Genomic DNA, 15312 nt, shown 5'->3' with positions numbered 1-15312 from the left:
GCCTCTGCAGTGCTGTCTCTATCAACCCATCCTCTGCCTCTGCAGTGCTGTCTCATCCTCTGCCTCTGCAGTGCTGTATCTCCTCTGCCTCTGCAGTGCCCATCACCATCCTCTGCCTCTGCAGTGCTGTCTCCATCAACCCATCCTCTGCCTCTGCAGTGCTGTCTCTATCAATCCCATCCTCTGCCTCTGCAGTGTTGTCTATCAACCCATCCTCTGCCTCTCTCTGCCTCTGCAGTGCTGTCTCTATCAACCCATCCTCTGCCTCTGCAGTGCTGTCTCTATCAACCCATCCTCTGCCTCTGCAGTGCTGTCTCTATCAACCCATCCTCTGCCTCTGCAGTGCTGTCTCTATCAACCCATCCTCTGCCTCTGCAGTGCTGTCTCTATCAACCCATCCTCTGCCTCTGCAGTGCTGTTCTATCAACCCATCCCCTGCTGCTTCCAGTGCTGTCTCCATCCCATCCTCTGCCTCTGCAGTGCTCTATCAATTCCATCTCTCTCCATCCCCATCTCTGCCTCTGCAGTGCTGTCTCTATCAACCCATCCTCTGCCTTCTGCAGTGCTGTCTCTATCAACCCATCCTCTGCCTCTGCAGTGCTGTCTCTGTGCCCATCTGTTGCAGGCCTCTCTATCAACCCATCCCTCTGCCTCTGCAGTGCTGTCTCTATCCCATCTCCATCAACCCATCCTCTGCCTCTGCAGTGCTGTTCTGCAGTGTTGTTCCCATCAACCCATCCTCTGCCTCTGCAGTGCTGTCTCTATCAACCCATCCTCTGCCTCTGCAGTGCTGCCTCTATCAACCCATCCTCTGCCTCTGCAGTTCTGCCTCTGCAGTGCTGTCTCTATCAACCCATCCTCTGCCTCTGCAGTGCTGTCTCTATCAACCCATCCTCTGCCTCTGCAGTGCTGTCTCTATCAACCCATCCTCTGCCTCTGCAGTGCTGTCTCTATCAACCCATCCTCTGCCTCTGCAGTTCTGCCTCTGCAGTGCTGTCTCTATCAACCCATCCTCTGCCTCTGCAGTGCTGTCTCTATCAACCCATCCTCTGCCTCTGCAGTTCTGCCTCTGCAGTGCTGTCTCTATCAACCCATCCTCTGCCTCTGCAGTGCTGTCTCTATCAACCCATCCTCTGCCTCTGCAGTGCTGTCTCTATCAACCCATCCTCTGCCTCTGCAGTGCTGTCTCTATCAACCCATCTCTGCAGTGCTGTCTCTATCAACCCATCCTCTGCCTCTGCAGTGCTGTCTCTATCAACCCATCCTCTGCCTCTGCAGTGCTGTCTCTATCAACCCATCCTCTGCCTCTGCAGTTCTGCCTCTGCAGTGCTGTCTCTATCAACCCATCCTCTGCCTCTGCAGTGCTGTCTCTATCAACCCATCCTCTGCCTCTGCAGTGCTGTCTCTATCAACCCATCCTCTGCCTCTGCAGTGCTGTCTCTATCCTTTGCTCTGTACAACTCAGTTTTCATCTGTCTTTGTTGTCAGCACTCTCTCTTCCTCTGTCCTTCAGTTCTGTGATTGTTGAAGTACCATAGCAACTCATATTCATCCTTAGAAATGAATGACAGACGCAGACGCGCAGACACACACACGCAGACAGACACACACACGCAGACAGACACACACACGCAGACAGACACACACACGCAGACAGACACACACACGCAGACAGACACACACACGCAGACAGACACACACACGCAGACAGACACACACACACGCAGACAGACACACACACACGCAGACAGACACACACACACACGCAGACAGACACACACACACGCAGACAGACACACACACACGCAGACAGACACACACACGCAGACACACACACACACGCAGACACAGACACACAGGCCCAGCAGATTGAAATCTTATTCTCCTTCCCCCTTTATGATCCAATTTCCACTCTGTGAACCCTATTACTGGTGCTGGTGTTTTGAAGAGGTGGAGGTGTTATGTAGCCATATGTTTACATTCCTCTCTCTCTCTGTCATCTCTCTCTCTCTTTCTCTGTCATCTCTCTCCATCATCTCTCTCTCTCTCTCTCTCTCTCTCTCTCTCTCTCTCTCTCTCTCTCTCTCTCTCTCTCTCTCTCTCTCTCTGTCTGCCTGCAGGCTGTGGTAGTCCAGCAGGACTCCTTCATTGAGAACCAGCGGCAGGCCCTGACCCAGCGCTCCGCGTCGTTCTCCTCCACCTCCTCCGTCTGCTCCTCCTTCTCCTCGTCCTCCCGGCCGGCGGCGACGACGGCGTCGGCGTCGGTCACCCCCACCAGCAGCGGCAGCAGCCCCGGCGCTCTGGCCGAGGTGGCGGAGCAGGAGCGGTCTCTGGCGGAGGAGCGGCGGCGCTGGCAGGGCAAGTGCGAGGAGCGCGAGCGGACGCTGGCCGAACGGGAGCAGCAGGCGCGGAGGCTCGAGGGAGAGGCGGCCGCCGGCGGGCAGCGGCTAGAACAGGAGCAGAGGATGCTCCGCGAGCGCGAGGAGGAGCTGGAGAAGGACTTCCGGCTGCTCCGCGAGCGCGAGGAGGAGGTGCAGAGGGAGAGGGAGAAGCTGCGCGACGCTCAGGGCCGACTGGAGCGCGAGAGGGAGCAGCTGAAGCAGCACACACAGGTGACCGCTGCTTCTGATTGGTTCTGTAGTCGCATGTTCTGATGAGGTGACTGCTCATTCTGATGTTTGTCTGCTGCTGTGCTTGTGGTCTATCCTCCCCCACCTATCACACAAATGCCCCTCCACCATAGGATATCACACAATACTCCATCACAGGATATTACACAATTCTCTTCCACCATGGGAATATTACTTAAATACCCCCTACCAAAGAATATCATGGAAATACCTCTCCACCAGAGCATATCACACAACTTATTCATGTTTTCATGTGTTTTTCTTTATTATGAACACATGCTCTGTGGTGAGTAAAAACTTGGTTTTATCCACTAGAATTGTAGACATTTTTTGTGAGGTGTTACACCTGAATACACGTGTCTCTCAGAATTGATAAACCAATGCCAGTCTCATAGCAACCCCCTTCCCACAAACAGAGACACACACACACACACACAAACACACACACACACACACACTGGGTTGAGTCTGCTTAAGTTTATCAGTGTGCAGATGGTCTGAACAGTGGTGTGTGTGCGTGTGCGTGTGTGTGTGTGTGTGTGCGCTCTTTCTGTGCAAGGCTAGGCCAACAGCCACTGCTGTCAAGTCATCCCATGATGGTTTGAAGATGGCGCCATGACAAAATGTTGTATGATCTGTTGTTGAATGACAACTCCAAAGACAAGTGAGTCATTTACCAGAAGCAGACAGGTATCTGTCATAGCCACTTATCAGAATGAGTTAATCAGTCAGTCAGTAGGCAGATGTTAATCTGTCATAGTCATACTGTACATACTTCCTTGTCAACACACATGCTTGGCCTTGCTGCATACACACCTCTCAAAAGCTCCTCTTTACTTTGATATCATGACGTATGGAGCTTTGTGTTGCTCAGTTCCATGTAGTCCGGTGTTGGTAGGTTGGTGTAAAGCGTTTTTATTTTGTTTTTGCCCTTTGCCTTTGTGATTGAAACTCTTCCACTTTTGCCCTTGTGTCTGAGACAATTTTGCCCTTTTGTCTGAGACATTTTTGCACTTGTGTCTGAGACAATTTTGCCCTTGTGGCTGAGACACTTTTGCCCTTTTGTCTGAGACATTTTTGCCCTTGTGTCTGAGACAATTTTGCCCTTGTGTCTGAGACAATTTTGCCCTTTTGTCTGAGACACTTTTGCCCTTGTGTCTGAGACACTTTTGCCCTTGTGTCTGAGACACTTTTGCCCTTGTGTCTGAGACACTTTTGCCCTTGTGTCTGGGAGCGTGGTGGTCGGGAGGGGAGCGTTGCTGTCTTCTGTCCATCCCAGGCCACCAGGGAAAAGGGGACGAGCGTCATCCTGCTCTTAAGCTCTCACCCCGTCCTGCGGTCAGGACGTCTCGTGTCCACTGGAGTGGCAGGGCGCCGTTGCTCACCCTCTTCTGGCTGCAGTCGCCGCGGCGATGTGCGTGTCATGCTGACAGCTCATGTGGAGGGGGAACACCCACGGCGTGGGGCGTTTGGGGCAGGAAGTGGATGCAAATCCACTCCGGGGGAACCGGCTGTACCGCAGACACTAAGCCCGGCCGGCCCGGTCTTTTCCTCCCTGATCAGTGTTGGGGCTTAAGAGACTTAGTGCTGCTTCACTGTGTGTTCATCCTTCATCCTGTGTTGTTGGAGCTTTTTTTTTTTTTTTTTTCATTTTGGTAATGATCTGCCAGCTAAGTGTGCTTTGGTATTACACTGAGCTTATGTAACCGCTCAGAGACTCTGTGCTGCAGGTTAAGTGCTTTATGTAATGCTTTAACCCCATGCTGGCCTGCATCTTAATCCAGCCCTTGCACTCGCTGTGTACTCAAAACAACCTGCCCTGACTCCTTGGGTCTCAATGCTTACATACTTTTATGGCTCACTGACTGTGTGTTTGTGTTTGTGTGTCATAAACCTGTGGCTACCTGTAGGTTCAGTCAGGAACACATTTCTTTCTGGAATGACAATAATTAACAGCGTTGTGATGTTCTGTAATCACATAAATCAGAGAGTTCTCTACAACACACACCTTGCAACCTAAGTACTTGCTCAGCAACCATACATCCTATACACACAGACTGCTTTGTCAGTGGCTTTGCTTTTCAGTCCAGGCTTTCCAGTTAATTAATTACTTCCTTTTTTTTTAACAATCTTCCATATTTGTTTTTAGTCATGCAGTTTACTTTTTCATTATTTAATTTTCATGCTATTTATTGCTCCACATAGATTATGTATTCCTGCTTATAAAGCACTTTTACCTGCACTTGGCATACGAAATGTGCTGTTGAAGAAAAGATGAATTATTCATATTTATTAATATATCTTCCCATGGCACCTGGGCTATAGGACGTCATGGAGAATTCCACTGTAGCCTGCATCCTTGGGGCTGGTGTCTGACTTTGTTACTTTTTTGTAATTGTTGTGTTGAGGCCAAATCCCAGTAGTGTGTGCTCTTTATAGCTATTGGGTATCCTGAGGCTATCCCACTCTAGCTGAATGTTACAGTTGTTTCTGTAGACAGGGTTTCTCTGGGTCCTTGAAATCACAGAAACATAAATTTGAAAGGCCTTTGAACGTTTTTGAAAAACATACATGAATAATAAAGGTAATTGAAATGTATGTATTTTGAGTCAGAAAAGGCAAAAAGACCACATCGTCTACAATCACTGTACAGTACAGCACAAATGTTAAGTTCACACATTCTCAAACTATGATGTTTGGATCCTTGCATTTGATAGAATTGGGCCTGGAAAGTCCTTGACTTTCAGGAAGATGGTGTGGTAACCAGGGCTCCGAACCGGTTCAAGGAACGAAAACGAAAACCGAAAACGAACGGAATTTTACGTAATTTTACGAGGAGCGGAAATGGAAACGAAAACAAAATTATCTTCAACTGTTCCGGTGTTGCACCAAATTCTGTGACCTGTCGAATTTTGTGACTCTAGAGGGCGCTGTTTTATTAGAGTCTATGAATGTACTGAGCTGTACTGACACACTGATGAGGCAATTCTGTTATGTGTATAATTCTTCTAATAAACTTTGTACATTTTTGAAACATGGAACATTGACTGGGTGTGGGTGTATTATTCTAGAGTAGAGCTAAAGCCTACCCCTCACCACTCCTGTGAACAGATGGACTTCAGCAGGACAGATCACATATTTTGATAGGCTAAATGCTGTGGAGGTCACTAACTGCCTCCTTAAGTTTGTATATCAGTTTGAGGTGCCAAAAAGTAAATTAACGGACAATGACAAGAAGTTTGTCAATAATGTAAATAAAGTGTTTGCTGATGTCAATGACAATGTACAACATCAGTCCATTTCTGCAGAGTTATAGTGGGGTAATAGTAAATATAGTGGGCTACTGTCAAACATAATTTGACAGTAGGCTTATCATCATATGTGACCTGTCCAGCTGAAGTCCACCTCTTCGCTGGAGTGGTGGGGTAGGCCTTAGCTGTACTCTATAGAGATAGTATAGAGAGGAAGATACACATGCAGGCCTGTGGAATAATACACCCACACCCAGACAATGTTCCATGTTTCAAAAATGTACAAAGTTTATTAGAAGAATTATACACATAACAGAATTGCCTCATCAGTGTGTCAGTACAGCTCAGTACATTCATAGACTCCAATAAAACAGCCCTCTAGAGTCACAAAATTGACAGGTCACAGAATTTGGTGCAACACCGAACAGAAACGTTATTCTGAAATCCACAAAACCGGTTAATAACGTTTTTTTTTTTTTTTCGTTCTCTATATATTTTATAAAATTTCACAAAAGCATATCCTATGTCAGGGAGACTATTTCCGGTTGTGCGAAAAACAAGCCCGCATCTACACTGTTAATGCGAGTTAACAAGCCGCTATGTAGCCAACTACTGTAGTACTGTACTGATTTCTGCAGTTTGAAAAAAAAAGGAATAAATGGTCCAAATGTGTATATTTTGTCTTGCTGTTGTAATGTAACCTATCCGTCTGCCACTTCGGATCTTAGGCCAGCTCGTAGCGTAGGCTACTGAAACTGATTTGGAAATTGTTTGTAGCCTATATGCGTAATAGCCTATTTTGCCTGTCCACGCCTTGTCGTTTTAAAGTCGGATTTGAAATGTTTATGCAATTATAGCCTATTCTATGTAGAAGAGTTAAACGGGAATTTGAGATAGGCCTTGTCAGCAACAGACAGGTTCGTTTATAAACAGGATTGGAATTATAGCTAAGCCCTTTGAAGATCTCCATATGGATAAAACTAGAAATTATTTATAGGCATAGGCAGGCTTGGAATTTCACCATTCTGGGGGCAAGGCCACTTGGCCTTCAGTTGGGCATATTTGGTGGGGGGCACAAAGGCCACATGTCAGGGCACCAAGGCCAAAGTTAACTATAGCATATAAAAATGATCAAAGTTGTATTTAGCCTATTCACTGCAGTAGCCCTGCATCACTGAATGAAACATGACAAAAACATGAAAAATGACATATTACATAGAACTGTAAATCTTCTGATCATCTAATAATTACAGATATCTAGGCTACATATAACAGTTATTTTATATTTGGCCTGCTATGAAATCATGTATTGAACAATTTAAGCACAGCTCAGCTTTAAGAAACTCAAATAGCCTAGATGCATGCTTAGCATTTTGTGATCATTAAGGCTACTTTCACAAACTGTTAGTCAGCTGTCCTCTGATTTACCAATATCTAGGCGATATTTGTAACATTTATTTTGTATTTGGCCCATTATGAAATCATGTGGAACAATTTAAACACATTGTAAAACTTAAAGCCCAAATTTGGAGACATCCATGCATGTCGAAATTTACTGCAAATTCGAAACTGGATTGCTCTGGAACAGCTAACTGTACAGGGGACTGTTTTACACCTTTGTGTTCGGTAAGGTCTGCTGTTTATTCTTATATATGGTTTGTCATGTGTTAAAAGAAGGGTTCTTGAAGTATTCCACCGATATGAATGGGTAGGGAGATCATGGACGAAAACCTTCAGTAGAATGTATGATCAAATTGAATTATGTTATTTACTTTTATCGCGAACCGTTCACAGCAATTATCGGCTAACATCGTTTAAAAGCTGAGAAAAAGCTCTTTCATGTGATACTTGTGATGTCTGTGTGATGATGAGTAGGCTACTTCGCGAGTAGTTAAACTGAGAAGAATGGGTGAATTTGGACGCACTTTCTTTCTTGCACTGTCACTTTCTCCACTGCGTAAAATACTAAATTAATTTGCGCTGTGAATGCTAAGATTATTTTGACAGGCCACAGGCTAAATAAAAATCGCTATTAGTAGGACGCAAAGCAGAATATTGAAAGAAGGGGGCACCAAGGCCACCGTGGCCTGTAAACCTCTGATTTTCAAAGGGGCATCACGGCCAACGCAAGGGGCCGCCATGGCCGTCGTGGCCGCCGTGAAATTCCTACCCTGGGCATAGGTTAGGCCTACAGTAAGTCTGTAGGCTATGGGATGGATAGCCCATCTGAATGTTTTTGGATGCCGCCTGTGATTTTATTATTTTTGGGCAAAGCTACGGTATAGGCTAAATCAAGGGGAAATAATGAGTACGTCTATTCTAAGGTAAAGTCCACAAAAATAGACTTGATAGGCCCGCCAAACACTGCCAGAACTTTAAGAACGAACGATATTTTGCGTTCCAAACCGGTTCAGGACCGATATGTTGGTGGCGGAACGCATGCAAGAACGAAAACGTTAAACATAGGCCTACCTGAACCGTTCGGAACAGAACGTTTCGTTTTCAAGCCCTGGTGGTAACCCAAGCTTTCCAGTTAATTAATGGTTACCCTGTGTTAAAACCACTCCTAATACTGATGGTTAACCCTCTCTCTCTCTCTCTCTCTCTCTTACAGGAACAGCTGTGTCGGCTGCAAAGGACCCCTTCCACCACATCGGAGGACTCTATGAAGTTCCAGAGCTCCGGCTCGCTGGACCGATTCCCTGTGGCCGGCGCCGGCGACCTGTCTTGCTACTCCACGTCCCCAGCCGCCGGCAGCGCCACGGCCAAGGACCTGATGTCCAGGGTGGACTCCAAGAAGCGGAAAGGGAAGAGCCTGAACCCCTTCTCATCTTCCTCCTCCTCCTCTTCCTCCTCCACCGTGTCGACTCCCCAGCCGATGCCCAGCCGCCTGCTGCAGCTCACCAAGCCCAAAGACAAGAAGGAGAAGAAGAAGAAGAAGGGCAGAGGTCAGGCCTCATCTCCCACAGGTAACACACTCACCTGACCTGCAGAACCACTCACTGTCCAGCCACTCAATTTTACAGTGTCACCTATCGCCTTTCAGCTTACTGCATAAGAAGGTGACGTTTGTTGCAGGAGTACCGGTAGTTGTATTGACCTCCTGTCTGTGGTCAGGACTGTTTATTTTAGGAGGCTTTTAAAAGTAAAAGGCCTTCAATTATGAAGATGTGTAGTGAACAATTCTGAAGGAAGACTGTTGCTATTTGAACTCAACAGCCAAACAAACCCATTTTAGTGCCCAGGAACATTTTAGTTGTCAAAGATGGATCCGTGATTGCTCAGGAGACATAGATATGATCTTATGATTTTATTAGAAAACATACATGGGCTTTGGTCCAGCAAGTTAAGATCACATTACGGCTGAGAGTCACAATCTGTGCTAGCATGATGATTAGATAAGAACACAGCTTTGGTGCGCGTGTGTGTGTGTGTGTGTGTGACTCAGTGGCATCTGGTCTGCTGGGACCATTGTTGCTGCCACCGTATCTGCCACTGCCGCTGGTTGGGAGACGTAAAGCATGGTGACATGCGATGGTGGAGCGGGAGTTTAAGAGTGTCTACTTCCCCATGACAAGAGAATTATGTGGAGTAGACACGCAACATAAAGACTCGAACGCACTACTGTCGAGATGCTGCCATGACTAGCGCAGTCATTACCCTGGCTGTCATTTAGCATAATGCTTCAGTGGGCACGGTTTGGGTTGGGGAGGGTGGGGGGGGGGTGAGGACACGTGGCTGTGGCGCGGGTGGGATAAGAAAGGAGAAGATTAGTATCTCAGGCCTGCGCTGAGGAGTGAGCTCTTAAGCTGGTGTCACTTTCTTTCTTATTTTTTACACTTCACCGAGTTCTCCAAAAAGTACTTATTCATGATCGATTCCACAAAACTTGCCAAGTTTCCGCCAATGACGACATATGCGCAGTTGGCACGGATAAAAGCTCAATGGCTTTTTAACTTGTATATGTTTGCCATATGTTTTGCTATGCATTGCCATCACAAAGGTAGTGCCTGATACAGTGTTTTGTCAGTATCATGTGGTGTGACCTTCTGATTTGTTTCCGTCCGCAGACGCTTCCAGCACTGAAGCCACAGACGCCTCTGGGGAAGGACCGGTTTTCTACTGCTGAAGTCCTTCACTCTCATCCAGGTCCTCCAGTATTCCACAAGCCCCCTCTCTCAGGATCAGCCTTGCAAGACCCCACCCCCAATACAGCACCTAAATGTGTGGGATTCCAGGCTGTGTTCTGCCAAAGGATTCCCACATCTGTCAGTGCACTAAACTCAAGACAACCACACACACACACACACACACACACACATCCAGATGCAGCCTGACACACCCACTCTGGACCCTTTGAGAGTGTACTGATGAAGTGTGTGGTGAGCTGGTTGCTTGGTGATGTGGATTGGATTTGTTTGGACTTGACTTGGCGACATGCCGCTGTATGTTTAAGAGGGACTTGAGAGAAGTGGTCATCATGGTCATCTTCATCCCGAGGAAGAGGATGAAGACCATGCAAAGACTACAAAAGGACACCTCTGTCATGAGGAGGAGAAAGAGACTTGCACCACCTGAGAGCATGATGTGGAAGAGACTGATGTGTCATCAGAGAGGCTCTCAGCCCCATATGGTGGCCATGTTGTTTTTGTGTGAGACCCTCTGAGAGTGATTAGAGGTCTCAGAGGACATTAAGGGCTAATTAGACCGAGGGGGGGGAGAATGGCCCCGCAAGGGATGTCGTGAGCGTGGAATGGAGGGGGGGCGGAAGACGTCTCCAGGGTGCAGGTGTGGGAGAATGGCCCCGCAAGGGATGTTGTGAGCGTGGAATGGAATGGATGCATGGCACAATTTGAACTCCTGTGTTTGCTTGAGATGGGAGAGGAAGCTGAAGAATGCAATGTTGAAATGGGCCATCAGGTGGCCAATCACACACACATACATACAAACACACATGCATTTGCTTAGACATACACACACAATTGGAAGAGACAGGAACAGACAGGTAGATTACCAAAATTAAGTATGTGACAATTACACATTTATAAATGAAGAGATTGTAAAAGGATAGAAAGTGAGATTGAAAATAGGAAGTGAGTTAGGATGAAAAAGTTTGGGAGAAAAGGAATGCACACACACACACACACACACACACACACACACACACACACAGTAATGAGTGCCGTCTTCAACTATGCTTTAGTTTATATTCCCCTACCTATTTTGGAAAGCCACCAGTCCTTTTAGCCTTATTTTACCCTAACTGCCAGCCTTAATGCAGTTTTTCAACACGTTTTGAGCACTTTATTAGCACACAGTTTCAAATGAAAACTGTCCTCTTGGAGTCGGAGACCATCCATCAGCTCCACTAGGTTTGTGTTGTCAAATCAAAAATCTATCAAGGAGACAATTATGACTTTGAGACCGAGTTATTGTATTTTTTGTTTTTGTTTGAAATCATGTAATTTGTAACATGAACAGTTTGAATGGTATAAGCTTCCATCCCAAAGGTCTAACTCTGGTACTGTCTCTGCAGGATATGTGTGTTCACGTGAGTGTGTTTTCATTGAGGTGCTATCAGATTAGGACATATCTGCAATGCAAGGAGTTATTGCATCACAACGCTCTCCTGTACAGAGAGATGCAGAGGTGCAATTGTGTTGATTTGCATATCAAACCAAAGACCCATGAACAGACACAAGTGGTTCTGTGTCCAGTTCTGTGTGCCCCTTTTGACCTGTGCTCAGACCCTCACACTTCTATGACCTTTTACCCCGAGCGGTCTTTAAACCGCACATATCCCATGATTCCCCTGCCTGCCGGTCAGGCCATGCCCAGCTTGAGAAGGTTGAGCCCACTGCACATGCTCAGATGCAGATGTGGGGAAATGTGCTAAACTGCTTTATCCATCTCTTTAATTCCTTTCTCTCTTCAGGCCATTATTTTAATTTACTTAACATTTTTCATTTTATTTTATTTTTTTTAACTGCATGTGTGGAGAGGCAATGCCCCGCAGTACTGCAGGGATCTGTACTGGGACCCTGTATGGATTTATTTCCTTTCTGTCAGGGAGGCAGACTGTGATTCATTAGAGGCTGGACCCCCAGGGTTCCATGATAGGGGAGATTCGATGTGGGTGGGAGTTGGTGGGCAGAAATGAAGCCATCCACTGGAGCACAGCCTCAGCAGCAGATCCAGGATCAGACGGATGGTTACAGGGGAGGCAGTCAAAATAGCAGGGCAGGGGCACGTGCAGTTTTGTCATTTCACCAACAGAGGGAGCTGCAGAAGTCTGTCTCCAACCATCAATGTTGTGAGCAAGATGGTGAGAAAGAGAAATGCTGAAAGAGAAGATAGAATGCATGAAGGGGGGAAAAAACAGAAAGATTGCCATTATCTGAAAGGGAAAAATCTTCCTTTTTGGTAATGTTTACTCAATTCAATTCTTTTTTTTTTTTAATCCCCGGGATTTATGGGAATCTTGGCATTCCTGGCCTCTGGATGATCGGAAACTCAAATGTTGAGTTTAAATCCACCTTCACCTCTTCCTGTTTGCCTTAGAGAAGGAATGTTTGCCATAATGCTTTCTTTATTTAAGAATCTGCCTTTTCAACCAGCTTGAATAATTAGGGCCTGGATACTCGAAGAAAATGAACCTGAATGAATAAAAGTCAAGCACAGTGAAATTTCTCCTAGAAAAAATTAATGCAAAATATTGAGTGCACTATTGTTCTATATGTCACATTGTGTGGGGTTGAGAAATTGAACCTTTGTGTCACAATTTGAAATGATTGTTACTAAACACAAAGCAAAAAGGTACAGGTTCATCCTATTTGTTTTTCTTTTGTTTTTGTACAAAAAAAGGGCAAAAAGTACTTTTGTAAATAGTTGTTATGTAAAAAATAAATTATGAAATATGGATTTTTTTTGTTGGTGTTTTTGATTTAAGCTTTTTGTAACAAGGCTTTATTTATCTGTGTCATTTTCTGGACTGTACATTCGAACAAACCAAACCACCTTAATAAATAACATTTACTGTACATTTGTTTGTGTTTTGAGTGACTGTATGCACTGATAAGCTGACTGATGAGAGGTGGATGACCTTTGCTTTCAGATCAAGGTTGAAGTCCCTCCTTCTCTCTTCTCCCTGTTTGGTCATCATGTTGTTGTTGTAACTGTTGCCATGGTTGCACTGTCCAACTGTTCTGTCCTTTCATCCGTGGCCTACTGGTTAGCACTTCGGACTTGTAACCGGAGGGTTGCCGGTTCGAACCCCGACCAATAGGCCATGCCTGAAGTGCCCTTGAGCAAGGCACCTAACCCCTCACTGCTCCCTGAGCGCCGCTGTTGTTGCAGGCAGCTCACTGCGCCGGATTAGTGTGTGTGTTCACCTCACTGTGTGTTCACTGTGTGCCGATTGTGTTTCACTAATTCACTGATTGGGATAAATGCAGAGACCAAATTTCACCTCTCTTGCCTCCCCAAGGGATCAAAAGAGTATATATACTTATAATTATATATATATATATATATATATATAATTATAATAATCCCCAGTGTGATCCTTCTTCTCCCCCAACACACACAAATCACACACACACACACACAGGACTGATGATGTGGGCATCACCTTATTACATTGAGCAGTCAAGTCCAGCAGACTGCAGAGAAGGTCCACATTTATGTACCACAGACTGCAGAGAAGGTCCACATGACTGAACTAAAAGTGAGAAGTGCTCATCAGTTCACTGGCCTTTCGAGGAGAGCCTTGGCGTGAAGGCGTGAATGGAAGCTAAGGATGGGACATCCTTAACCAATGACATACTCATATTTACACACACACACACACATATAAATGTACACACTATTCTGCTGTCTGCCTCTGCTGGAGAACAAGGTTCTATAGGTTGCATAAATGTCTTTGTTGTGTGAGCAGATCAGAATGCAGTGTAAATGAGTCCTTTTTCATATGTATTCAAATGTAAGCAGATTCATATTTTTTTGTTTGTCACTCCAGATATTGGCTATGAAAAAAAGGTGCAGTGGAGAAAAAATACCACTTACAAATACAGACCACCAGGTGAGAAAATGACTGTTTTTCACAGATACCAGCACTTAAGTGTTGCTTTGATTGCATTTACATTTATTTATTTATTTATTTATTTCCAGAACATTTCTATCCAAAGTGACTCCCACCACAATAAATGCTTCTATCATTCTGTTGTTATTATTGCAATCACTAATGGAAGGAAATGAATCTGTTCCAGCCTTTTTACTCAGTGCTGTGATGAGCTGGGTAAGATGCTTCTGAGCCCCGTCCATCTGTCACCATGGCAACAGGAAGCAGGTGGCTGTAATGTGGTGAGTCACCTACACATCAATGTTTTTTGTTTTCTTGTCCAGGCTGTGACTGCCATTGTCCATCGTCAGGTTATCGTCCATGTTGACCATGTCGTCTGGTGAGGCCCCTTCTAAATCCCCCAGCACATGAGATGCAAATGGCTCTGAGGAGGAGAGAGAGAGAGAGGGAGAGGGGGTGGAAGGAAGGGGGTAAGGGAAAAGAGAGGATGATGAGAAGTTGGAGAGCAATAAAGAGAATAGAACAGGAGAAGAAATGAAAAAAGAATGCAGAAAAAGGAGGGGGGAATGGGAGACTGATGAGACTGTAAAAAAAGATGTCCTTTTAGAAGGCTTTTCACGTACACACACACACACACACACACACACACACACACCTTCAGGCAGAGACTTTAGCGGCAGATTCCATCAGTCACTTGCCCTCCTGCTAGAAAGGGTCACACACACACACACACACACACACACACACACACACACACACACACACACACACACACACACACACACACACACCTGAGGTTTGAAACCTCCATCCCCCCTTAACTCATCACATCTCATCACCTTCTCACCCTCAAACCTCCTCTTCCCCTCCCTCACTCCCCCTCCCCTCCTCCTCTCCTCCTCTCCTCCTCTTCCCTCCCCTCCTCTCCTTCTCTCCTCCTCTCCTCCTCCCCTCCTCTCCTCCTCTTCCCTGCCCTCACTACCTGTCTCTCCTCCTCCCCCTCCTCTCCTCCTCCCCTTCCTCCCCTCCTCTCCTTCTCCCTCCTCTCCTCCTCCCCTCCTCTCCTCCTCTTCCCTGCCCTCACTACCTGTCTCTCCTCCTCCCCCTCCTCTCCTCCTCCCCTCCTCTCCTTCTCTCCTCCTTTCCTCCTCTCTCTTGTCCTCTCCTCCCTCTGTCCACCCCTCACCCCGTGTTGCCTCTCCTCCTCTTCCCTCTTCTCCTCTCTCTCCTCTGGGTCCTGTTCCCTTCATCTCCTGCCCTCTGGAAACTCTATTTATTTCCTAATTGATCCTGCGGCCCTGATTTGCTGAATAGGCCAGTTTTTAGAGGAGGTTCCATTACTGCAAAAATG

The 15312-nt window shown here is 46.2% G+C and overlaps 1 protein-coding gene and 1 long non-coding RNA gene across 3 annotated transcripts in view; one reads left to right on the top strand and one right to left on the bottom strand.

The window, feature by feature from the left end:
- Positions 1–12000, top strand: part of akap13 (A-kinase anchoring protein 13) — a 31196-nt gene extending 19196 nt beyond the window's left edge. For both annotated transcript variants that reach the window (XM_048257305.1, XM_048257304.1), the window contains 3 exons: positions 2121–2612; positions 8496–8850; positions 9952–12000. In XM_048257305.1, coding sequence (XP_048113262.1) covers positions 2121–2612; positions 8496–8850; positions 9952–10010 — 906 coding nt within the window. In that variant the 3' untranslated portion in view covers positions 10011–12000. The remainder of the gene's footprint in view (positions 1–2120; positions 2613–8495; positions 8851–9951) is intronic.
- Positions 12001–12006: 6 nt separating this feature from the next.
- LOC125303525 lies at positions 12007–14734 on the bottom strand. Its single transcript, XR_007195057.1, has 3 exons — positions 14617–14734; positions 14256–14385; positions 12007–12222 (listed from the first exon to the last, which is right to left on the bottom strand). It is a non-coding gene; the product is annotated as an uncharacterized LOC125303525 (long non-coding RNA).
- Positions 14735–15312: the final 578 nt, after the last annotated feature.

This window comes from Alosa alosa, chromosome 11 (assembly GCF_017589495.1).
Source record: "Alosa alosa isolate M-15738 ecotype Scorff River chromosome 11, AALO_Geno_1.1, whole genome shotgun sequence".
Classification (NCBI taxonomy): domain Eukaryota; kingdom Metazoa; phylum Chordata; class Actinopteri; order Clupeiformes; family Clupeidae; genus Alosa; species Alosa alosa.
This window is presented reverse-complemented; position numbering and strand designations above follow the sequence as displayed.